General features: G+C 39.1%; 5 protein-coding genes across 5 annotated transcripts; 2 read left to right on the plus strand and 3 right to left on the minus strand.

Moving 5' to 3' along the window:
* Nucleotides 1-436: 436 nt before the first annotated feature.
* Nucleotides 437-5,878, minus strand: LOC108226345 (uncharacterized). Its single transcript, XM_017401287.2, has one exon. The coding sequence runs from the start codon at nucleotides 5,876-5,878 to the stop codon at nucleotides 437-439; it is 5,442 nt and encodes a 1,813-aa protein (XP_017256776.2).
* A 2,899-nt stretch (nucleotides 5,879-8,777) lies between these two features.
* On the plus strand, nucleotides 8,778-11,018 carry LOC108227376 (sucrose transport protein SUC4). Its single transcript, XM_017402485.2, has 4 exons — nucleotides 8,778-9,384; nucleotides 9,468-10,210; nucleotides 10,483-10,590; nucleotides 10,679-11,018. The coding sequence occupies exons 1-4, from the start codon at nucleotides 8,922-8,924 to the stop codon at nucleotides 10,835-10,837; spliced, it is 1,473 nt and encodes a 490-aa protein (XP_017257974.1). The 5' UTR covers nucleotides 8,778-8,921; the 3' UTR covers nucleotides 10,838-11,018.
* LOC108227377 (lariat debranching enzyme) lies at nucleotides 10,929-15,187 on the minus strand. Its single transcript, XM_017402486.2, has 9 exons — nucleotides 15,001-15,187; nucleotides 14,766-14,923; nucleotides 14,387-14,508; nucleotides 14,004-14,197; nucleotides 13,159-13,341; nucleotides 12,943-13,061; nucleotides 12,716-12,855; nucleotides 11,959-12,078; nucleotides 10,929-11,406 (listed from the first exon to the last, which is right to left on the minus strand). The coding sequence occupies exons 1-9, from the start codon at nucleotides 15,121-15,123 to the stop codon at nucleotides 11,303-11,305; spliced, it is 1,263 nt and encodes a 420-aa protein (XP_017257975.1). The 5' UTR covers nucleotides 15,124-15,187; the 3' UTR covers nucleotides 10,929-11,302.
* Nucleotides 15,188-17,634: 2,447 nt separating this feature from the next.
* Nucleotides 17,635-21,204, plus strand: LOC108227375 (glutamyl-tRNA reductase 1, chloroplastic). The gene is made up of 3 exons (XM_017402484.2): nucleotides 17,635-18,081; nucleotides 19,061-19,302; nucleotides 19,694-21,204. Exons 1-3 carry the CDS (start codon nucleotides 17,805-17,807, stop codon nucleotides 20,825-20,827), a joined length of 1,653 nt encoding a protein of 550 aa, XP_017257973.1. The 5' UTR covers nucleotides 17,635-17,804; the 3' UTR covers nucleotides 20,828-21,204.
* Nucleotides 21,205-21,670: 466 nt separating this feature from the next.
* LOC108224750 (transcription factor bHLH93-like) lies at nucleotides 21,671-23,899 on the minus strand. Its single transcript, XM_017399470.2, has 4 exons — nucleotides 23,018-23,899; nucleotides 22,525-22,704; nucleotides 22,190-22,363; nucleotides 21,671-22,074 (listed from the first exon to the last, which is right to left on the minus strand). Exons 1-4 carry the CDS (start codon nucleotides 23,609-23,611, stop codon nucleotides 21,979-21,981), a joined length of 1,044 nt encoding a protein of 347 aa, XP_017254959.1. The 5' UTR covers nucleotides 23,612-23,899; the 3' UTR covers nucleotides 21,671-21,978.
* Nucleotides 23,900-24,612: the final 713 nt, after the last annotated feature.

Genomic DNA, 24,612 nt, shown 5'->3' on the forward strand with positions numbered 1-24,612 from the left:
ATATATATTTTTTTTTTTTTTTATGTATGTCTTTGACCGTTCGGTCTCAATACAATTTTAGCAATTTCACGTCTGACCAATAAATCTTGATACACGCTAATTGGATTCGGAAATGTGCGTCTTTAGCCTAAAATATTGGCTTCAGCACAATGCCTCGATCCCCCAATATTTGGGGATTGTTATTATCTTTAAGTTATGCATTCGATCGGCCCCATTGTAGATAAAAACAATCGTGCAAATATTAAGTTAAATGAAGGCCAGCTCCTTCGGTCCCGTAATTCTGATCAGGTGGCCCCGAGTTACGGGATCGGTCGGAGTGTTAAACATTTTGAAATTACTCAAAAAAAATTTGAAGTAGGAGCTTTTATTCATTGTAAGGGAAACAATTACATAATTGTAAGGAAGTACCGAAAGTAAAATGTTCGGACGGGAAGCCTTACTGATAATATTTCCGGAGCTGGGAAGCATGCCAAGTGTTCTTAATGGGGCTTCCATCCGGAGTGGCAAGTTTGTACGTTCCCGGCCGAACTATCTCAACAACAGTGTATGGGCCTTCCCAGTTTGGCATAAGTTTTCCTTGCTTCGTCGGCATGGAAGTAGCCAAGTCTCGGAGAACCATGTCCCCAACTCTGAAAGAGCGTTTTCGGATACCCGAATCATAATATTGAGATGCTTGCTGTTGGTATCGGACGTTCCTCTGATGGGCGGCTTCTCTTTCTTCTTCCAAGAGATCCAGGTTGCCTCGGAGGCCATATTCATTGGTATCAGGATTGAAGACCTGGGTTCGGTAAGATTCCAGTCCAACCTCAACCGGGACAAGCGAGTCGGTCCCGTAAGCTAACCGAAACGGCGTTTCTCCTGTCGAAGAGCGAGGAGTGGTTCGGTATGCCCACAGGACCCAAGGGAGCTCTTCGGCCCATAATCCCTTAGCTTCTCCAAGGCGCTTCTTAATTCCGTGAAAGATGATCTTGTTAGCTGCCTCAATCGCCCCGTTCCCTTGGGGATGACCGACCGAGCTGAATCTCTGTTGAATGCCGAAGTTGGCCAAGAATTCCTTAAACTTCTTCCCAACAAACTGAGTGCCGTTATCGGACACACACACCATCGGTATTCCGAACCTTACAATTATTTGCTCCAGGAAGAATTTCTTGGCAGCCTGTTCGGTGATAGCCGAAAGTGGTCGGGCCTCGACCCACTTTGTCATGTAATCAATGGCCACTATGCAATATTTGGCTTGCCGGGTGCTGGTCGGTAGGATTCCAACTATGTCGATGGCCCACATGGAGAAAGGGATTGGGCTGAGGACCGAAGTCATTTCTTCCGGGGGTTGCTTCGGAACATTGCTGTGGATTTGACACTGTCGGCATTTCTTTGAATAGTTGGCCGCATCTTCCCTGAGGGTTGGCCAAAAGAATCCCTGTCGGAGTATCTTTAGGGCTAGGGATCGGCCGGCCAGATGTTCGCCGCAGATGCCTTCATGAACTGTCTCCAGAGCCAGAAGTTGTTCCTCTGGATCCAAGCATCGGAGCAGGGGCTGAGAGACTGATCGCCTAAAGAGTCGGCCCCCGATCAGTGTGTAGCTAGCTGCTCGGTACTTTATCTTTTGGGCTTCCTTCTTTTCTAAGGGCAGGAACCCCTCTTCTAGATATGCTCGGATGGGGGTCATCCAATTTATGCCTTGATGAATCTCCAGGCAAGCTTTCTTGTCGACCGAAGGCATCTTGACCTCCGTCAGGTAGATAGACCCCGTCAAATTCTGTGTTTCGGCCGAGGCTAAACGAGAGAGAGCATCGGCGCGGCCATTGTCCTCCCGACCGATGGCGCTTAATTCAAATGTTTCGAAAAACAGAGTTTGTTCCCGTACTTTAGCGGCGTAAGCCTTCGTTCGGGGCTCTTTCTGTTCATACTCCCCAGAAAAGTGCTTGACAACCAGCATGGAGTCACTGAAGGCCCTCAAATGCCTTACTTCCAGGTTTTTCGCTAGACCCATGCCTGCCAAGAGGGCTTCGTACTCGGCCTCGTTGTTGGTTAAAGGGAAAGTGAACCGGATGGCTTGACAAATCTCAAATCCCTCGGGACTAGAAAGGATCAATCCGGCCCCACACTTCGACCCGGCCACCGACCCATCCACAAACAACTTCCACTTTCCTGGAGTCCGGATGAGCTGTTCCTTCGGCTCCAAGTCCTTCGGCCCGGAAAAGATGCACTCCACCATGAAGTCAACCAAGGCTTGGGCTTTAATTGCTGTTCGGGGAACGTACTCTAAGTCGTATTCCCCCAATTCTACAGACCAGGCGACGACTCTGCCCGAAGCCTCTGGTCGGCTGAGGATCTTCTTCAAAGGTTGGTCGGTGACCACTTGTATCGTTCGCCCTTGGAAGTAATGTCGCAATTTTCGGGAGGCCATGACCAGCCCATATGCGAACTTCTCGGCGTTCGGGTATCGGCTTTCGGCATCCCTCAGCATATGAGACACATAGAAGACCGGGTGTTGGTTATTCTCGTGCTCCTTCACTAAGACCGCACCAAGGGTTCGGTCAGTTACTGCTAAGTACAGCTGGAGGGTCTCCTTCGGATCGGGCCTTAGCAATAGAGGGGCTCTAACCAGATATTCCTTTATTTCTTCGAAGGCCTTTATGCAGTTCGGCCCCCACTCAAAATTCTTGGCTCCCTTCAAAACTTCAAAAAATGGGAGCGCTTTTTCTGCCGACCGAGAGATGAACCTTCGGAGGGCTGCCAGTCGCCCGGTCAGCCTCTGAATGTCCCGAATGGTCTTCGGGGCTTCCATTTCTAATACTGCCTTTATTTTTTCAGGATTCGCCTCGATCCCCCTTGCGCTGACCATATACCCTAGGAACTTGCCACTACAAACCCCGAAGGTGCACTTGGCGGGGTTGATCTTCATGTTGTTCCGTCTTAGGGTCTCAAAGCATTCCTTGAGGTCATCGGTATGATCTCGAAACAAGGACTTTACTATCATATCATCGACGTAGCATTCCATGTTTCGGCCTATCTGATCGGCGAAGACTTTATTCACCATCCTTTGAAAAGTGGCCCCCGCATTTTTCAGACCGAAGGGCATCTTGATGTAAGCATAGGTTCCCTTCGGGGTGATGAATGCTGTCTTAGGAATATCCTCGGCATCCATGGCGATCTGATGATAGCCTGAAAATGCGTCTAAAAAGCTGAGTATTTGATAGCCAGAGGTGGCATCTATCAGCTGATCGATGTTCGGCAGAGGGTAATGATCTTTCGGGCAATTTTTGTTGAGGTCGGTATAATCGACACACATTCTCCATTTGTTGTTTGACTTTTTGACCACCACCACATTTGCCAACCACTCGGGATACTCTATCTCTTCAATAAACTTGGCCTCCAATAACTTCTCCACTTCGGCCTCAATCACCTTCTGCCTCTCCACAGCGAAGTTCCTCTTTTTCTGCTTAACGGGCACAGCCTGTGGATGAACATTTAGTCTGTGCCGAGCGATCGACTCATCCAACCCTGGCATATCCTCGGGCCCCCAGGCAAAAACATCATGGTAGCGACGGACCACATCAATCACTTTTTCCTTCAACCCTGGTTCCATATCTTTGCCGATCCGAACCATTTTTCCCGAGCATCCTGCATATAATTCCACCTCTTCGGTTTCAGTGCCCGGTTCGGCTATCGGGTTTGAGAGATCATTTCCAAACTTCTCCAACTCAATATGGAGGGCATGGCCGCTGCCCCCAGGACCATCTTCGGTTCGGCGCCGTTTGTTTCCTTCGGCGCCACCTAGATCCTTATCTTTCTCCAAGTCTTCCAGCATAATGATCCTAGCTGCCTTCTGATCACCTCTCATCTCTCCCACCCCCTTTTCGGTCGGGAACTTCAACTTAAGATGGGGAATAGAGGCAATGGCTTCGAAAGCAGTGAGAACAGGCCTCCCCAAGATGGCATTGAAGGGACTCTCGACTCGGACCACATAGAACTTGACCTGCTTTTCCACAGTATAAGGGGATTTACCGAGCAATAGGGGCAAGTGGATCGTACCTTCAATCGGGACCGGCTGGTTGCCGAAACCATAGAGGGGTGCCTCATAGCAGGTATCGATCTGCTTGCCTTCCAGGTTCATCTTCTGGTAGGTGTTGTAGTAGAGGACGTTAACAGAACTTCCCCCGTCAACCAGAACCTTCCAGATCTTGTTTTGGCCGATCACGGGATTAATGACCAACGGATCCTCGTGCGGCAGCATAACATCCTCATAATCTTCTTGTGAAAACATTATAGGATACGACTGTTTGGTGGAGTTGATGCTATAGAGGTTGTAGACCTGTCGGGCGTACTTCTTCTTAGCCGTTTTGCTACTTCGGTCCAGAATTGTTCCCCCGAAAATCGTTCGGACCTCACCTCTGTACCTCTCACCTTCTTCGGGCGCCTTCCCTTTATCTTCTTTGGGACCCAACCGATCCCTCAGATCCTTAACATACTGGTTTAAATCACCAGCCTTGACCATCCTCTCTATTAACTTCTTCAAGTGGTAGCATTCATCGGTATTATGCCCGTTGTCCCGATGGTAGTCGCAATACTTATCAGAGTTCTTCTTGTAATCTGGGATCTTCATCTTCGGCGGTCGAACGAATCCTGGTTTCCCTTTAATTTCGTTAAGAATCTTGGAGACAGATGTATTCAGAGGAGTGAACACAGTGCTGTCTCTATCTCTCCTTCGTTCGGCCCCCCTATCCGGCTTTTCATCCCTTTCATCTCTCCTGCCTCGGTGGCCATCATTTCTTTTTCCCCTGCCGTCCGAACGGGAACTGTATCGATCATCTTTCCGGTCGCTCTTGTGTCCCCCGATGGATTCCATCTTCCTTCTGATGCTTTCTCCCCGCAAATAGATGTCATTCAGCGATTTGGGGGGTATATCATACAAAGATGATCGGAGCTTCTTACCCTTCACCGGATCCAGACCAGCCGTCAGGAACCCTGCAGCCTTCACCTTATCCAGATTAGTGACCATCCCAGCTTCTTCCTTGAACCTGGCCAAGTAATCGCCCAACTCCTCATTGGGTCTCTGTCGGCAATGAATTAGGGCTTCTGTATCCTTCTCTCTTCGGCACAAGTGAGAGTAGTGCCTCAAAAACTTGCGTTTCAATTGATCATAAGAACTGACCGACCTTGGTCGTAGGGATCGGTACCACATCGTAGCGGATCCCTTCAGGTAGGTCTTAAACATCTTGCATAGCATGATGTCACAATGCCCCATTCCAGTCATCAGGGACTCGTACTTGTCGCAGTGATCGATCGGGTCGCCCTTCCCGTTAAATTCATTCATCTTCGGGAACTGTCTACCCGGGGGCGGCCGATATTGCTCGATCTCCTCGACTATCACTGGCTCATGGGTCAACGTCTTGTCCCCAAACATGGCCTTCTCCATTCGGCGAAGTCGGTCCCTAACGTGGGGACCTTCCTCTCCTTCGGTATCCGAAGGTGTGACATGCCTGTGACGAGGCCCTCGGGAATGCGACTCGGAGTCCGAAGACCCGTCTTGGTCTTCCCGATTCCTCTTCTTATTTCCTTCGCCTTCCGGCACTCGATCTCCTTCGGCCTCCAAGGCCTCTCGGAGAGCTCTCTCTTGGAGCTCAATCTCTTCCCTTTGTAGCTGGAGGGCCTTTAGCCGGAGTTCGTCGGCTTCCCTCTTCTTGGCTAGTCGGGCAGCTTCTTGCTCTTTGGTCTTGGAAGATTGGGCTTTAGCAGCCTGCTCTTCTCGCCATTTCAACAGCATCTGCTGTTGTTCTTCGGGGGTGGGCAACAGCCCTTCGGGACTATTGCCAAAGTCGAAACCTGGGTTTGGGTTGGAGGTATTTCCAGTGGTTTGTTCGGTTGTGTTTGTCATGGTGTTGTTTTATGAGAAATTCTACTTGCAGTTCCCACGGACGGCGCCAATGTTAGAGCCAAAGTTCTGCCGGATGCCAAAGCCTGAATATGACCTGAAACAGAGAAGAATGCGAGGGTTTGTCCCCCCGATTCACCTCCGGTGTGAGAATAAGTTAGTGGCTCTAGGAAGGGTTTAGAGAACTGCAAGCGAGTATGTAAAAGTGTATGTATGAATGTGTATAAAGTTGTGTATATCTATTACCCTCGATTTACCTTCTTTATATAGGGGGGAGATGAACCTGAGCTTTGTAACGTTCCCCCCCGATGCGGGAGGGAAATGATGGTGAGTAAAGGAGGCGGGATTCTCTCGCTCGACCGTTGCAGTAGTAATGGTGGAGTTCGAATGATGGGCTGGACCTGCTTTGGGCCGTAGTGAATTGGGCCGAAAGGCTTATAACCCAACATGTTTAAAATTTTCAATTCTTATATATTATATGTGTAAGATTTTAATTTTTATTTTATCAATAAGCTATCTTGAGAAAAAATTCATTTGTTTGGAGCCGTTTATATCATCTTTTTTGTATTATTCACATATTGTTGGAGTAGCGTTCTAAAATATTTAATTTACTAAAAATTTTGATTAATTTTTATAAAATATTTGGATAATTTATTGATCATACATGATTTGATAAAGAATTGTCATATAAATCAATCGATTAATTCTAACTATATGATAGACCGGAACTCATTCATCCCAAAAGATAAAATTATTAAATCCTAAAATTAAAAAGATGATTGGACCAAGCTGAACTTTTTTGGTTATTGATGTTACTGCACACTGCACAGTGACACTTGCTTTGTAATTTGTATTAATAAATACTCCCTCCGTGTTCACTTTGGAAGTAAAAATTTGTCCCGGTTTATCTGTCCATTTATACTTTCAAAACTAATTTAATGATAATTTTTCAAATATATCTCCATAATTTCAATTTTCAAGGTTTGACTTTATTTAAAACTTGGTTGTATTCATGTTTTCAAGACATAAAGTAGGGGTATTCCACCATTTTCAAGATATTAATTAGAGGTATTCAATGAAAAAGTTCATACAATCAATTATTTCTTGGTATATGTTTTTTTTCCTAAATGGACAGATAAAAAAGGACGGAGGAAGTAGTAAAACTTGCCGTAAAGTAATCGATAGATGATGACATAGGTCAGCTAAGTTTTTCGTTCATCTCTGTTTATTTTATGATTGTCTTTACCAACTTGATATCAGAATTTCAGAGACGCGTTTTGTTTAGTGGATGATATTAGTAGTTTAAAAAGATCGACGCGCTTCTTTTGATTGTTACGTTCTCTCATCAAACAATGGGCTGGGCCTCACAGCGAGTTGGATTAGTTTAGTACCGACTTCTGAACTACCCAGTATTCAGCAATCAAAATAAGCTTCGTCTCTGCAAAGCTTCTTTTTTGCCGGCTTCTCTCCGGTGAGTATGCTGCCGTAAAGAAGTTAGTATTGAAAAATTTATTTTCTGGTAATTTAATCTTATTTAAATAATTTTTGGAAATAATTTATAATAATCTTTTCATTTTATAAATAATATATAATCCAATTAAATGTAATTGTAACAAAATTCAATCACATCAATTAAAAATTACTTCTTATTTATTATTGAATTTTTTATTTATGAAAAATAAATACTCTTTCTAAATCAAGTTAAGCGATCGCGATATATTATTCCATTCCAATAGAGATAAACATTATTCTTAATTTAAACAAATATTATAATTTTGATGGATAAACAAATTCTTCCGATTTTAAAAATGATAGATATCCTTAAATAACGACAAAGGTTAGGCTATTTTGCAGTAGTGGATCGATTATTATGAATTTGGCAAAGATAGCGCTAGAACGAATTGATGATGAGATCGTAGAAGCCACGAATTTTAATTTGTGATAGCATCAATACCATTGAGGTTGCTAGACGTCAATCCAAATTGTATGTCTCACTTATTTCTAGTAGTAGAATTAAATTTGAGGCCCTGAATATTAGCCTAACAGGGTCTTCCAATCCATATAGCCTCAAAATAGTGAACTCATTCTGTTATTTCTTTCTTCTCCTACGTAAAATTTTCAGGTCCATCGGTGTTCAAACTCTTTGGAGTCTTCCTTCACAATTTCTACCTAGACAAACTTTAGTCGATAGGCTGAATATTAAAAACATGTAGCTGTCATTTAAACGTTTTTTATTTATTGTTTCTGAAAATATATGAAATCTATAAAAATGAGCGTTAAAGACAAAAATCGGCGAAAATATTGTTTTATGTCGATGTTTCAACCCAAATATCGTAGTAAAATATATATGCATAAATCTAAGATAATATATATATGCTACTCCCTCCGTCCACCAGATTCTTTACATTTTCCTTATTTAGTCGTGCCACCCATTTCTTTACATTACAAAACTTTTTTAAAATAGTTAATGGGTACACCACTTTCTCACTTTTCGTCCATTTTCACGCTACTTCTACTTCAATATCCTTTTTTTATATATTAATAATTTGTGGGTCCCACCACTTCACCCACTTCTCGGACGGAGGTAGTATGTTTATTTTTAATTGATGCAAAGTATAATTGAATCATAATTGATCAGTTTATATGGTTAAGAGATAATAGCACTTGATATTTGAGGTTATTAAGGTTTAAAATTAAAATTTTCTTTAATTTTAACAAAGAATGATAATTTATTTAAAGTTTTTATACAGTATTGATTTTCAAAGATCAGTCCCGTTTAGCCCTGGCCGAACTTCTTTGATTCCTGCCCGCGATCTGAATTGTGAGGTCCTAAATCCACCCTTTACATTATGTTACTTTGAGCTTGGCAAGTTCAAATTGTGGTATTCAGAACATTTCTGAAAGTTGGCAGGTGTCTCTTCCGACCAATCCAGCCAAACCTTGCCTATAAGACAATTGCATTTTTTCAAACAAAAAGAAAGCTCAAACAGAGCAACTCACTCAGTGCTTGTGTTTTACCACAATCAAAGCCCTGTGTGATCCAGAAATGACCTTATTCACTAACCATATAGACCAAAACACACACAATATCTCCCAAAAAAAACTCCTCGGTGTAGCCTCATTAGCCACAGGACTCCAATTCGGATGGGCACAGAGCTCACTTCTAACACCCTACGTTCAAGAACTCGGAATACCACATGCATGGGCTAGCATTATCTGGCTATGTGGTCCGCTCTCGGGGCTCGTGGTTCATCCCCTGGTTGGGCACATGAGTGACCGTTGCACCAGCAAATTTGGTCGTCGAAGGCCTTTTATTGTTGTCCAGGTAATTTTGATCATTCTGGCTGTTGTAGTAATAGGACACTCCGCGGATATAGGATCATTGTTGGGAGATACCGGGGTGAGCAAGAGTCGAGCCATTGTTGCTTTCTTTATCGGCTTTTGGCTGTTTGATTTGGCTAATAACTCCACTCTCGGGTCTAGCAGAGCTCTCCTGGCTGATCTCACTGGTAATAAATTTGCAATTTTTTCTATACATCGGACTCTTGAACATTGAAATTGTTTGTGAACTTTCCGACTCTCTTGTTATTAGGAAAGGATCACCGGAGGACTCAAGTAGCGTTTTCGTATTTTTCCATGTTCCTGGCTCTTGGTAATGTTCTTGGATATGCTACTGGCACTTATGGAGGCTTGTACAAATTCTTTGCATTCACCATAACCTCTTCCTGCAGTGTCAACTGTGCCAATCTCAAAGCTGCTTTCTACATCGACATTGTTTTTACACTGATCACAGCTTATATATGCATATCATCCGGTCAGGAGCAGCCTCTAATTTCCAGCCATGAACATAGTCCTCTTTCTGGGGATGATCCTGAACTGTCGAGCCATGACAGAGAAACTTTTCTTGTCGAAATGTTCGGAACATTAAAATTTCTACCAGCTGCAGTCTGGAGGATACTGCTCCTTACCAGCCTTACGATGATTGGATGGTATCCGTTTTTTTTCTACAACACGGATTGGATGGGTCGAGAGATTTATGGTGGCAATCCGAACGAAGGGGAGAATTATAGCAACGGCGTCAGAATGGGAGCATTTGGTCTATTGCTGAATTCAGTTGTTGTTGGGGTTACTTCGGTGTTTACTGGGAAGTTATGTCAGAAATGGGGTTCTGGTTTCGTATGGGGCATCTCAAATATTCTCATGGCCCTATGCTATGTATCGATGATCGTAGTCTCGTTGATCATAAAAAACATGGAATCTGGCACTGGTTCGCCCTCAAGCGGATATGTGATTGCAGCGCTGATCATATTCGCCATTCTTGGCATTCCATTAGGGGTGAGGCCTTCTGCTGCATATAAATAAACCAAACCAAATTAAACGTAACCTCTGAGTATCATCCTATCTCACTGATAGAAATTCAAACGTTCCTGCCTACGCGCAATGAACAAAATCTAAGAATCTGTATAAACCTGGTAATGACATATCGCCAGTTGTGTGTGCTACATAATTTACCTGTCTTGCAGGACATGTCGAAAGGGTGAGTGCCTGAGTATGTAAGGTAACTTCTGGTAAAGCAACTAACTCGGAGTTTTGTTCTGAAACTGCAGATCACCTACAGTGTGCCCTTCGCGTTGATTTCTACACAGATCGAGTCACTGGGACTAGGCCAAGGCTTGTCGATGGGGGTTCTGAATCTGGCTATCGTGATTCCTCGGGTACAATTTCTTGATATTAACTTCTGATTGTGTGCAGTTCAGTGTAGTTGTTCAGACAGTTGAATACTTGAATTGTGTGTATAAACAGGTTTTTGTTTCGGTTGTAAGTGGACCTTGGGATCAGTTATTTGGTGGAGGCAATTCACCTGCTTTTGTCGTAGCAGCAATCTCAGCTTTTGCTAGCGGAGTTGTAGCCTTATTCACCATACCCAGAAGCATCACTAGAAAAACGACTCAAGAAGCATGATTGATATGTATATGTCGTGATGGCACCATAGAGTCTTGAAAATTTTTGATTTTGTGCTCATTACTAATAATCGGCATTGGGACATCTAGTCTAGTCACTAAAGTGAAAACAATATATATCAACAATGTCTAAATCTAAATGTATTGAGTTTTGAATTAGATCGAGTTTTGATTTGATGAAATACATATACAATTTTTCAGCTTTATAAGTTAGATATGAATCTAAACTTAAAATTTGATAGAACCCCTTCAAATTGAAAATACTACTTAAACTAAAATTAGTAATTGCTCCTACCACAAGCGGCATACAGCAGTAATGAAGTTGAAGGCTCATAACAGCTGTACGTGGGCAGTATAAAATCATGGGCAGTAGTACAACCTCACCGTCGCTGAGAACCATATCGCCTTAGCTGATATATTAGTTTGTGATGATCTTTTGATAATGATCGGGACAAGTGTTTGTCCCTTATGGGACACTCGTCACTTTATCTGCATCATTAACTTCTGAAAGTTCTTCCAATTCATCCACATCATCAATCGGAATATCTTCATAATTATGATCAGATGGACCTACATTTGCACATAATATTTAATCAGATTAGCAGAGGCCAGAGATGCCCTTTCAATTAATATGCTACCGCCTACCAACTAAAATCAACAAGATCATTATCATAAGTTCGTTTAATCAGCTAATACAGAAAAATCATGTATATATATCGGGTTGTTGAAAGTCCTAAAATTCAGATAGTCTAGTATCCAGTAGCTCCATACTCTGGGTTATATTGGAATTTGGACTTGTGTTATGTTGATGTTATTTTCATTTATTAGCAATATCAAATTTCCACAGAAGAAAAGACCCTTCAAGACTGTTGTTCAATTCCAAACACCTATCAGACTATTGTCAACTGAGTAACATAATTTTACAGAAAAACAACTATGTATGTCCTACATCCAAACCATTATGCAGGACAAGGGGAGTTATTTGCAATCTATGGCAAATCTTTAGAGTTAATAGTAACTTGAAAGGCAAAAACATGCATCTAAGTTAAAGACATACTAGACACTAAACGAATGATAAAGTAGTATTCAGCACAACTCTCAAAGAAAAGTACTGAAGAGTACCGTTTGCAATAAACATCGGTGGACTATGGATTTGATCCCTTGTTTCCATTGCGTTATCAAGATAATACTTGAGTTCAAGAAACTGCAAAAAAGCTTCTGTTTGAGGGTTTCGATGATGTCCTGCAGAAAATTTAAAATAAAAAGTTACATCTCTTACATTGTAAGCATATGCATGTGAGATCCCGTTCCAATGTAATTTTCTGAATAAAATGTAAAATTTCAAGGCACCATTATATAAGAGCACAAAATGGTGGCTAATACTAATCAACCTATTAAAATATGCAGAAAGATGATGAACAAGGCCATGAACGACTATCGCGTAACTGGCAAAAAGGATGATGCATCAATGTATATCAGTAGGAATTATGTTGACGAATATGGGACCTGAGCTGTTCATTTATGCAGCGATAAGCTATGATAATAAAAACAAATAGTATGGAGGCAGCTATAGCATTAGCATTGTTGTCGGGCTATTATAAATCTTTGTGTCAGAAACTATTTGAAAAATATGTTCATTGTAAACTGCAGATTAAAGTTGTACTTGAAGATTAAAAGATATAGAATTGTTGTCGGGCTATATATATGTATGTATATGTATAGAATAGAAATTTTGTGCAGGGTTAGGAAAAAAGAAAAGGAAAGTTTTCTGCAGCACGAGAAAGACACGCACAGGCACACACACAACGAGACTGACTAGAACAGATGAACTAGAAAGATTAAAAGAACAATGACATATTTTAAAGATTCTAACTCTTACCAGTATATGAACCACGAGAAGAAGACAGAGAAGGATCATATCCGCGAACAGTTTGTACGAATTCAAATGGTTTGGCTCCTCTTTGTTGTAATTTACCCCTGATCCATTGCATACATTCTTGCTTGTCAAGCTGTATTTCCCTATTACATGGATAAGAAAATTTTATACCAACTTACCATGTATTGAAAAATTATTCAGGCACAATCATCTCACTAGAATTCACAGACCTAAAATTTGCAGGTTTGGAAGTTAAAGGAAAGATGGAATTATATTTCCGAGTTATTGCCAGCCATTCTTCATCAAACTGAATTTCATATGGTCCTGGCTCTGATTCAATCTCTACAATCTAGACGGCTCGAAAAAATTTACAAATAAATATTAGCTTCAAGTAAGAAATAAAAACAACATTAAAGAGGCCTACATGCAAGTTTTTCAATAGAAACCTGCAAAAACTTTCGTCCTGGGAGACATTTATCAAGTGCAAGAAATTTAGTCATTGGACCACCTTCTCCATGTTGTACTACTGCTGCAAATTTGCAGTGCAGATGAGCTGAAAACCAGTAAGGAGGTTTCAGTTTTTGCAGTAATTCTGCGGCAGGTTTACTCCCCAGAGACCTGTCCTGAATCTGTTGAGCTAATATATTTCAGTAATCACAAAACCAAAATTCTGAATCTAAAATACATTTGCATAGCAAACTATTCCTAATAAATAAAGGTTACGTCTAATAGTAACAGAAGGGGTACAGAAAGAAAGAATATTAAGCATTTAAAGGATGTAGTCCTCAGTGACACTTAAATTGGCAAAGTTTGATTTTCAAAGCCAATTTGAACAAGCTCCGACCAGCAAGAATATTAAGCAGTATAGTATGTTAAGACAAGTACAGGTTGTAGAGCTGCATGTTGAACAAGTTAAAACTTAAAAGTGATGTTAGTAATTTCATCTATGCCAAAGATTTTCATAGCTGAGAACATTTAGTCCCGTTTCCCCCCTCTAGATATTCTCTGAATCATTCTTTCTTCAAGTCACTCTTAAAACCACGGTTGTTAGAAGAAGCCTTTAAGCTAGTTTCTTTAGTCTATGGTCCATGCAGTTTAAGACAGAGGGTTTAGATTTTCACCTAGCCCTGTACTATAGGTCCTGTAATAAGAAGTTTTAACTGTCCTATACTATACGCAATGCAAATTAAAAAAGAAAAGGAAAACGAAAAAAAATCTGTACGGTACTGTATTTTTAATCAAAAAATCTACAACAGTCGATTTAACATCAAAATATAAAAATCAGAATCACCTCTTTCTCAAAGTATGGTTTTTGACGAACAAGCTCTTTCCAATTCCCATAGTCAGTAATACCACAAGGCCAGTCGTGTGTAAGAAATATATCAAGTGGTTGCTCAACTTGCATGAGCTTATGGACGTCATATTCACGAACATGGTAAATAGACCTGATATGCCCTTCGTTATATGGTAGCTTTTCATAATGTCCTGCGTAAACACAATTTGTACACTTATAATCTTGTTCTCCAATGCTGGCTTACATATTTGTACCATTTATTTCATAAATACAAGTAACATGGTAATTTTCCACAAATGGTATGTGAATATGAAATAGATTTTTTCAGCTGAATATGTGAAATACACTTTCACTAATTAAAAGCAGAAACCAAGACCAACCTAAACGGTAATGACGCTCATTATAAATTCCAGAGAGTCCACCTATCCGAATGTTTCCGAACTTGACCACTCCAGCAAACCCCAAGAAGTATATATTCGGTGCCGCCCATCCTCCATAGTATCTACAATAGATATTAACATACATCAAAGACCTACACTACCAAACCATCTTAAAGTCGTAATCATATAAATTCTGAAACGAACTCTGCATTAGCCACTACCACTGAAACTTCACAGCTAGGACCACAACTAATTACAACCAAATTTACCATGCTCAAAATCCAACCGAATTTCAGATTAGGAAACCGCTACACACTAATTACATTACACAGTTATCAAAATTTCAATAGATCACATATCGAGAGAATTAACGACTCACAGCTCCCAGAGGTAATTCGACGCCTCGTGATTCCCACCGATGAAAATCGTCGGAATCGGGGCAACTTTCTGCCCCGAATAATACTTCCAGAACGAATTCATCGCCTTGAACTTCGCCGGAACATTCAAACTCTCCAGATCATCCTCATTCCTAACAGCCTGCAATTAATCAGACTACACATCAACATAACATCCAAACAGAGCTTAATTAATACAAAAACACGCGTAAATTGAACCTGAAAATCGCCACAACAGAGGAGAAGATCGATTGTGGTGTTCTCCGATTGTTGTAAGTGTAAGAGAGTGGCGTAGACGTTGTCTAGGTCTCCGTGCATACATCCTTCTACGGCTATTTTCATCGTCTTGTTCGATCTAAACCCTAGGGTTTTAAGCTTTGAGTCAAATTTCTATGTTTCCTCCCGGTCGAGTCAAATATTGAAAAGAAAAATCTTCTTTTCGAACTTTAAAAAAAAAATTCTTAATTACGATTTTGTTTTTATAAATTAAATATCGATCTTGAATTTCTGCATGAGTAATTTATAATATTTATTATTTAAATATATATTGTATTATATAATTTTATATAAATATATATGTTAAAATAATATATATAGTTTTAATTAAATGAATTTTTAAATTAAGATGAAAATTGATTATATCTTTTTTTTTGAGTAAAAAATTGATTATATCTGATTTTATAACTTAATAAGATTATTATGTAAAATATAGACTTGTTATTATCAAAAAATTTAAACCTTGCCTCCACGTAAGCAAACTGAATAATGGGAAGTTGACAAATATATCAATTTTTAGATTTTTATTTATAAATATATTAATTTATTTAAAAATTTCAAATTTATTATTTTTCTAAAATATACAAATAGTTAAACTATAAATATATCATTTTTAGATTATAATAGGAGTTTTTTTTTTAAAAAACCTAAATTCAAAATTGTTTTTATAAATATATTGCATTTTTAAATATACCAAATATTTGAAGGTTTTGCAAAAATACTGTATACAATTTGTTGCAACCACATGCAATCATATATAGTCTTACTCGCAACCACTGCGAGCTCAGTTAACTATAAAAATATCAAATATTTGAAATTTTGCAAAAATACTGTATACAACTTATTGCAACCATATACAGTCTTACTCGCAACCACAGTGAGCTCAATTAACTGAAATTGCAATCAATGCGCGGTCAATTAAATGAAATTGTATTACGTACCGTATTTTTGCAAATATTTTTCAGAAAGTTAATATTTTTGCGATTTTTTCAAAAAACAATAAAATCGCAAAAAAAAAAATTAGAAAATGCGTTATTTTTGATAAATTCCCTATAATAATTGTAGTTAAAATTATATTCCCTTCATCCCAAATTAGATGAGCTCGTTGACTTCGGACACGCACTTTAAAGTCCATTGACCGCATAGCTACGTTACTTATTTTTAAAATTTTATTTTTGCAAATAAAAGTTTAAAATGAAATTTTTATTTACAAAAAAAAATTAAGAAAATAAATTTCGAAACTAGACGGTCAATGCACCTTAAGTTTACGTGCCCAAAGTCAATTAACTCATCTAATTTAGGATGAGGAAGTAATAAGACAAACAAAATTATTATCATATTAATATGTAGACAGCCTAAAATACCAGTTTGTTCCTCTCACATCCACATGATCTGAAAATCTAAAGTACTTTTAAGTGCAATATTTTCGTGTAGCCAATCAAAATCCTGAAAAAGACGAAAAGATTAATAGTAAAATAGTGCTAAATTCGAAAAGAACATATTAATATTTTTAATAGTATTATTGTATTATCACATTTTAGGCGAAAATTGATAGCCACGCATGAAGATTTGCAGGTCCCATGCCGCCATGCGGCATTGAAAGTGTGTAAAATGCAAGGCCAGGGGGTGAGAAAGGGGTTTGTGGCAGATGAAGACCTGAAATCTACAAAGAAATCTCCATCACAAGCTCTCGCTCTTCACATATCTCCTCTTCTCACCTTATCCCTTTCAATTCTTTGGATACATCCACAACCATTTCAATATTATTATGTTAATAAAATAATAATATATTTTTTATTTATTTACAAGACCAATTAAAAATTGTTCTAAAGTGTGGACGGTAAAGTGCCAAACTCAAACATGCGAATTCACTATCTAATCTGTTATCATTACAAACACTTCGGACCAATTATATTTTAACTGATTTTTATTTTTATATAATTAACATACATTTTTGTTGTTTTTTTTGACAATTTTTTGAATCTGGAGATTGTCAGAATTTTTTTTTAAAATATAGACTTCGATCCCAAATTTAAGTATAAATAAATTCTTCGACGTAAGTAATATTAGGAATATGTTTTCAAATATACGGAATAACGTCTAGCTCATCGATTATATCGGAGAATCGAATTATATATTGTATTTTTTAATGGAAGGAATAAAAGAAATACAGGATACAGTGGGTGCAGTATGGATAGAACGTGTATACCATCAGCCAATCAGATGACAGAATCCAGAAACCAAGATAATATTTTCAACAGAATACTCCCTCCGTCCCAAAAAGAGTGAGCTGGTTTGACTTTCACGGAGATTAAGAAAAATGTAGTAAGTTTAGTTGAAAAGTGGGTAAAGTGGTGGGACCTACCAATATTTAATAATAGATTTGAGATAGTGGAGGAAGATAGTGGGTGTAATAGTGTTTATATTATTATAGAAAAGAGATAGTGGAAGAAAGTAGTGGGTGTAATAGTGAAAAGTAGTGTTCAAAAATAGTAAGTATTGTAGGTTCATTCTTTTTGGGACGTCCCAAAAAGGAATAAGGGTCAAATAAAATGGGACGGAGGGAGTATAACATTCGATTGTTATCTCGTTGATGCCACACGCGCGTTACCAGACATAACAACTTGCTGATCCTAAATTAAGAAAGGAACGAACACAAGCCAATCAGACCGCAGCAGCCACTTCCATCTCTCTCTCTCCATCTCTCTCTCTCATCTCTCTCTCTCCATCCAGTAATACGGTACGAGATGGCAGTGTCAACCGCCTTTGCTGGGCCGAAACTGGATACTGTATTTCTCGGGAATGCAGTTGCGTCGTCATCGTCATCGGCGTCTCCGTTTAATCACCAGATTGATCGCGTGTTTTGCATGCCTCAGAAATCACGCTTCTCGAGAAACTGTAATAATCTCAAATGCGAGCAGCTTCAGACAACTAGTAATGAAAAAGTTATTGACGACACTAGTGCTATTTCCCCTTCTTCGAGTCTCTCTGCTCTTGAACAGCTCAAATCCTCTGCTGCTGACAGTAATCTCTCTCTCTCTCCCCCTCTCTCCCCCTCCCCCCTCTCTCTCCCTCTCTTTCCCGATATATGTTGTTGATTATAGTGTTGGATTGGTTGTGTGTGATGTGTTTGATGTTGGAATTTTATGTATTACCCTGCTTTGCTGTATAATTCATATTGGACCGGATATTGAACCTCATTTTTTTTATGTGGAAATTATAATTTGTTCAAAACGATTGATGTTTGATTGAAGTTAACATTTGATCATTTTTACAACTACTTGTAATTTCTCTTTTCGATTGCTATTTCCTGTGAGGATTAATGGTTGTTTATGAGCACAAATACGTAATCCTATGGAAGATTATCATGTCTAATAGTCTGTTTCATTGATAGAATGGTTTTTGTCTTTGAACAGTTGGTAAAGTGAAGAATGCAATTCCTCTACCACAATTATGTCTGTTCTTAGCTCTTTTTTGTTTCTGAGTCATGTATGGGATGATTGGTGTTGCAGAACAATTTCTGTTTTGTTGTTTGTTTTTATCGAGTTCTATTGTTTGCTTTTGCTATTCGGGATTTTCAATTTGTCAGCAAAATAATCGCTCTTGATATAACAAAAATGACTAATATTTTTTTTTCTTAAACTAAGATTGAAGTTTCTTTGATCAGTTGATCATGTGCTTTGTTATGTGCTTTGGAGGGTATTTCTTGTATTCATCAAATGATCCTACTGTAGACTGTGTTTCTTTAAATAATGGGCAATATGTTTCTCTTATATTTAGCATTTTTAGGATAACTTTGTCAGCACTCAAAACTTGTATGTTATTCTCCTGGGGGAAGCCTTTCCATTTTATTCAATTAACCTTATACCTTTCTTTTAATTCTTTTATATAATCTGAACTTTTTCTTTACCCTACTTGATGTCTATACCATTCTTTTGACATGCCTGTTACTGCACAATTTTTCTAGAATGTTTCTGATATTCTTTTCGTCCAATGACATCAGGGTATACTAAGGAGAGGAGCAGTATTGTAGTCATTGGACTCAGTATCCACACTACACCGGTTGAAATGCGTGAAAAGCTTGCTATTCCAGAAGCTGAATGGCCAAGAGCTATCGGTGAACTATGCAGTTTGAATCATATAGAAGAGGCTGCTGTTCTTAGTACCTGCAACAGGATGGAGATATATGTTGTAGCTTTGTCTCAGCATCGGGGAGTGAAAGAAGTGACGGAGTGGATGTCAAAGGTGATTATTTCTCTGTTACATTATACAGACTCCTATTTTTCTTGCCAGATTCAACTTCTTGTCACAACTTCACAAATATAAAATGTCTTTGGGTGCTTAAGATGTATATAAAACAAGTGATAAAGAGTAACAGGTTGTGCACACATAAGGATTTCATTTTGATATTAGTCATTACAACTAATATTTGCATGATTGGAAGGTCTTAACCAGCATGGCTTTTCCTTATACTGTCCCTTCCCTTGCACTCTCCTCCCTAATGATGCTTCAGTTTCAGTGATATGTTCTGTTTCACACAACCACCATCTCATGCAGCATTATTTTAATATGACTATATGTCCGCATACTTTAAAAAAAAAAGTACCACTTCAGAGCATGTTTTTGTTTTTGGCAGACAAGTGGCGTTCCAGCTTCTGACCTTTGTGAGCACCGCTTTTTGCTTTACAACAATGATGCTACCCAGCACATCTTTGAAGTATCAGCTGGGCTTGATTCACTGGTGTTAGGAGAGGGTCAAATTCTTGCTCAGGTGAAACAAGTGGTCAAAGTTGGGCAAGGAGTGGTAGGCTTTGGGAGGAACATCAGTGGATTGTTCAAGCATGCAATCACTGTCGGAAAGAGGGTTAGAAGTGAGCTAAATATAGCATCAGGGGCAGTTTCTGTCAGCTCAGCTGCTGTGGAATTGGCATTAATGAAGCTTCCTAAAACCTCCCATACTACTGCTAGAATGTTGGTTGTAGGGGCAGGAAAGATGGGAAAGCTTGTGATTAAACACTTGGTAGCCAAAGGATGCACTAAAATGGTGGTTGTGAACAGAAGTGAGGAGAGAGTAACTGCTATCAGTGAGGAGCTGAAGGGTATTGAGATAATATACAAACCCCTTACAGAAATGCTAGCCTCTGCTGCAGAGGCAGATGTTATCTTTACCAGCACAGCTTCAGAAACCCTATTATTTCGCAAAGAGCATGTAGCAGATCTTCCGCCTGTTGGTGCAGATGTTGGATCTGTGAGGCTTTTTGTTGACATTTCTGTTCCAAGAAATGTTGGTTCTTGCATCAAGGAGCTTGAGACTGCTCGAGTTTACAATGTGGATGACCTTAAGGAGGTCGTCGCTGCAAATAAGGAAGATCGACATAGAAAAGCAATGGAAGCTCAGTCTATTATTGCTGAGGAATCTAAGCAATTTGAAGCCTGGAGAGATTCGCTAGAAACTGTTCCTACCATCAAAAAATTAAGAGCCTATGCCGAAAGAATCAGACTGGCAGAGGTGGATAAATGTATGTCAAGAATGGGTGATGAAGTCTCAAAGAAAACAAAGAAAGCAGCCGATGATCTTAGCCGGGGTATAGTGAACAAGATGCTCCACGGCCCAATGCAGCACCTGAGATGTGATGGGAGTGACAGCCGGACTTTGTCTGAGACACTTGAGAATATGCATGCCCTTAACAGAATGTTCAGCCTTGAAACTGAGATATCAGTCCTTGAACAAAAGGTTCGAGCAAAGGTGGAGCAGCAGAACCAGAAGTAAGCACCTTTCACATATTTCTAGTTCATTTTAACAACACTGATTTTCGTCGCTTGAAGTCCAAATAAGAGGAAAAGTTCCATGTCTTGTCATCATTGTTTGAGCTTTTACAATCTTCATCTCGATAGATAAAGAAATTAAAGTCCTTTGTGTCACCATTTACTTCATCGCTTCTAAGGCTTTCTAGTTTCTACAGTACAAGTCATCACGTCTTCTCTTGGTTCTATTGAATGTCTTCCGTCTCATTGTAATTAACAAAATGGGCTTGTCTTGGTCAATGAGTGATGTTGATCAATGTAGTGAATGATATCGACCCCCTTTTAGTGGGCAGTTTCTGAAACAATGTTACTTCTGTAATTAATATACTGATCATTTCAAGATCTTGATTCTTGCTGCTGCTTTTTACATTGTTCTATAAAAAAGAAGATCCTACTCGTACTTCAAACTGCTACAAGCAGTTAGCTGGCTAATCGTCATGGAATTTGCTAAACACTTTGCTTAACAAGGGCTCTAATATCTTTGATAAGTTATATCTATGTATTACATATTTACATTATAAATTTGGATCCTGAACAATTTTATTTATGAATTATGATATACTTTACCTTTAAAATATATACCACAAAATGTTGTAAGAATCGGGCTTTGAACTGGACACCATTCCTCGATTAATCAGATTAAATTAGAGATTTTAATAGGACATATTTAAAAAATATAATAATATTTGATTTATTAAACCTATTATATTAGTTTCTGAAAAATAAGCAGCTAGGTCGTTTGGTAAGAAGGGCACCTGCCTAAAATGTGCCCTAATTTCGTATTAGATAAATGAAAAAACACACAAACTAAAATTAAAAATAGTTGCAGCATATGATGTCATTATAATATTATATCGTCAAAACATACAACTGATTTTTATTCAGAAAAGGTGAGTCTTTTCCATGACAAGATCAATTAGAAGGCCATAGCAACCTCACTTTTACAGCTCCTAAACAGTATACAGATCAATTTTCTAGAAAAGTAATAATGGTAATTAAGAATAATTATCCCATACATGAACTTTAATCACTAGCTTATTCAGTTGGCTTTTTATTCCCTTCCAAGTCTCATCATTCCATTCCCATGGTCAAAAAAGAATATTAATAATACATCTTCTACAAGCACCTTCCACCATATCCTGCATTTCTGAATAATGCTTGCTTTATATCTTCTGAACTCAGATTTCTTGTTGGCTCTTCCTGTATATCACCCTATAAAGATTTAAGTTTTGTTAAATTATGGTTGTGATTAGCAAGTGTAGTGAAGTGATTAGAAGCTAGCTGAACAAAGATTAGAATGGGATGAAGTAAAGTTAATTAGCAGTACCTCTGGCTCTGAGCAAGAAGCATGCATGCCAAAGTCACTGAAACAGCTGACAACACACTGTTGAATCTCAAGACCTAGTGCTTCTAATGTGGTCACAGTTGATAACAGCAAACCTGGCTTATTAGCACAGCACATTTCAATTTGAGTGTCCATGTTCCTCCTTTCCACATTAAACTGCTCATTGACATAAAAATGCAAAATTTATACTATTAGCCAGTGAGAGAGAGAGAGAGAGCGAGAGAGAGAGAGTGCGGGGGAGAGGGAGAGAGGGAGAGAGAGAGAGAGGGAGAGAGAGGGAGAGAGGGGGGGAGAGGGAGAGAGAGAGAGGTACATACTTTGGGAGAATTTCTGACAAGAGCTTCATTAGGCTTGACATCATTAATGATGCTTGTTAAGCTGAGCTCGCCCTGATGATCATTAGAGCCAAAACCGTTTTCTTCTTGCAATTTTCTAATCCTTTCCAGAAGTTCATTCATGTAGTCTATAGTATCTCCTAGTATTGATGTCCTATCCATCTGCACAATCATTTCCAAGTGGACACAAGTGTAGAATATAAAGTCAGACCCACCAATGATACAAACTTCTAATCTCAAGATTAATACTCGCGTATTTCTTGAAACACTAACAGTAACGATACAAACACCCTCTGACACTTAAAATTAAACTGTAAAATCTATAATTTAAATGAACTTGATTATCATTTAATTAATTAGCAAAAAATAAGAAGAGCAAAAAATAAGAAAAGTTTATCCTTTGTCGTCCCAGGTCCGAGTTCGACCTGGCTCCCCCGAAAATAAATCAAAAAAAATAAAAAATAAGAAAGGGTACCTTGCTTATCTTAGGAACAACAGATCTAAGCATAGAAAGCCGGTCATTAAGCCGCTTCCTTCGCCTTCTTTCCGCCATTAAATTCTTCGACGGCTGCCCATCCACTTTCTTGGTTTTACTCTTTCTCTCCACGCCACTCCCCACACTAAAACCCGGGACTTGAGTACACTGAACCGGCTCCATTTTACAAGCATCAGCCGCCGCCTTCCCCTCCAACTCATCCATAATCGACCTCATCGAATACTCCTCTTGACAAGGAAAGAACGGAGGTGTATCAAACATGTTGTTAGAAGAATCAGTGTGTTCATCTCCAAATGGACCAGAAATCTCACTAAAAAGTGCTGCAGAGTTGAGGGTTTGCTGGTACTCATCGAATGGCACAGTATAAGCTGATAACTCATCGAAACAAGGAGTCTGAGGAATGTTTGGCAAAGGGTTCTCAGGGAAGCTAGCAACATTGGAGTATCCATATCCATTATAGATACCATGATCAGCTCCTGTTGGAATGAAATTGGTGCATGATTCCCATGGCTCATTTCTGAAACTTAGCAACTCCTCCAAGAAATCATGACCAGTATATTCCATCTTCAGCATATAAACATTAAACACACACACACACACTCTTTTTGCCCCTTGCTTTATCTTACTTTATCGAACTTAAGATGCTTACTTATACAAGGAGGAACCTTGATAATATATATGTCGAGATGCAGCTAGTGGGCTAATATATAATATATTGAGATGTGTTCCTGTTTTAAAAGCCTCGTATCCTAGACAAATAATCGTTACAGTATATTTATGGTAAGATCATAAATATACGTAAACACAACGAGCATAAAAAAATAACAAGTGATAGACCTTGTTGTTTTTATATAATGTGCCAGTCTGTAAGGGATCCGGAACCATATTTAATTATACATTATTACCAAAACAGGTGGCTAGACCTTGAAAAGAAGGGCATTACTTGTCATATTTGCACCAACTAGGCTAACAACACCACTGGATCCATTTTATTATAATCAACAAAAGAACATTTTCTCTTAATCTTTGCATAATCCTGTCGAGGTGATTTCATGTCTTTTTCACCGAAATCTGGTATATCAAACAGACACAATATAAATATTGTACGAGTCTGAGAAGTTTGACTTCCATTTCTGTCTGAAACGAAAAGGGTGGAGTTGAGCTCCAGAGACCATGTCAGGGTTCTCTGTATTCATCTAACCCTAACACACTTGCATGCAGCTCACCGGAGAAAAGGAAATATAAAATGGATGCCCCGAGGTTTAGAGTTCGAATCTTATCAGAAACAAGACCTTAAACGAATTCAAATTCCTGCTGATTGCTATTACCAACTACTAGACCGCTGGCTATGTTCAGATTTCTTGAATTAATTTTACTCTCTAGATATATGTTGTGCGATAATGTAAATGTTGAGCTGTAACTCTAGGAACTAGCACTGCCAAATTCAAATGAGTTGGTGGCTTTTTTGTTTTTTATTTAGTTTTTTAGTGTATAATTAGCAATTTAGGGCAACAATTAAGTCTGTCACTTAAGTTCTTACTTAGTCTACATGATTAATTAGCTAGCTTCAGGTT

The sequence above is a fragment of the Daucus carota genome, chromosome 6, assembly GCF_001625215.2.
Source record: "Daucus carota subsp. sativus chromosome 6, DH1 v3.0, whole genome shotgun sequence".
NCBI classification, from domain to species: domain Eukaryota; kingdom Viridiplantae; phylum Streptophyta; class Magnoliopsida; order Apiales; family Apiaceae; genus Daucus; species Daucus carota.

Coding starts and splice junctions, on each gene's coding strand:
- LOC108224750 (XM_017399470.2), bottom strand. CDS start 23,611: ATGCTGAAGATGGAATATACTGGTCATGATTTCTTGGAGGAGTTGCTA. Junction 22,705..23,017: donor TTGTTCCTAAGATAAGCAAG/GTACCCTTTCTT, acceptor ATGATTGTGCAG/ATGGATAGGACATCAATACT. Junction 22,364..22,524: donor TTGTCAGAAATTCTCCCAAA/GTATGTACCTCT, acceptor GTCAATGAGCAG/TTTAATGTGGAAAGGAGGAA.
- LOC108227375 (XM_017402484.2), top strand. CDS start 17,805: ATGGCAGTGTCAACCGCCTTTGCTGGGCCGAAACTGGATACTGTATTT. Junction 18,082..19,060: donor CAAATCCTCTGCTGCTGACA/GTAATCTCTCTC, acceptor CAATGACATCAG/GGTATACTAAGGAGAGGAGC. Junction 19,303..19,693: donor TGACGGAGTGGATGTCAAAG/GTGATTATTTCT, acceptor TGTTTTTGGCAG/ACAAGTGGCGTTCCAGCTTC.
- LOC108227376 (XM_017402485.2), top strand. CDS start 8,922: ATGACCTTATTCACTAACCATATAGACCAAAACACACACAATATCTCC. Junction 9,385..9,467: donor TCTCCTGGCTGATCTCACTG/GTAATAAATTTG, acceptor TCTTGTTATTAG/GAAAGGATCACCGGAGGACT. Junction 10,211..10,482: donor TTCTTGGCATTCCATTAGGG/GTGAGGCCTTCT, acceptor CTGAAACTGCAG/ATCACCTACAGTGTGCCCTT.
- LOC108227377 (XM_017402486.2), bottom strand. CDS start 15,123: ATGAAAATAGCCGTAGAAGGATGTATGCACGGAGACCTAGACAACGTC. Junction 14,198..14,386: donor TGAGCGTCATTACCGTTTAG/GTTGGTCTTGGT, acceptor GTGTTTACGCAG/GACATTATGAAAAGCTACCA. Junction 12,856..12,942: donor TCCAAACCTGCAAATTTTAG/GTCTGTGAATTC, acceptor TCCATGTAATAG/GGAAATACAGCTTGACAAGC.
- LOC108226345 (XM_017401287.2), bottom strand. CDS start 5,878: ATGACAAACACAACCGAACAAACCACTGGAAATACCTCCAACCCAAAC.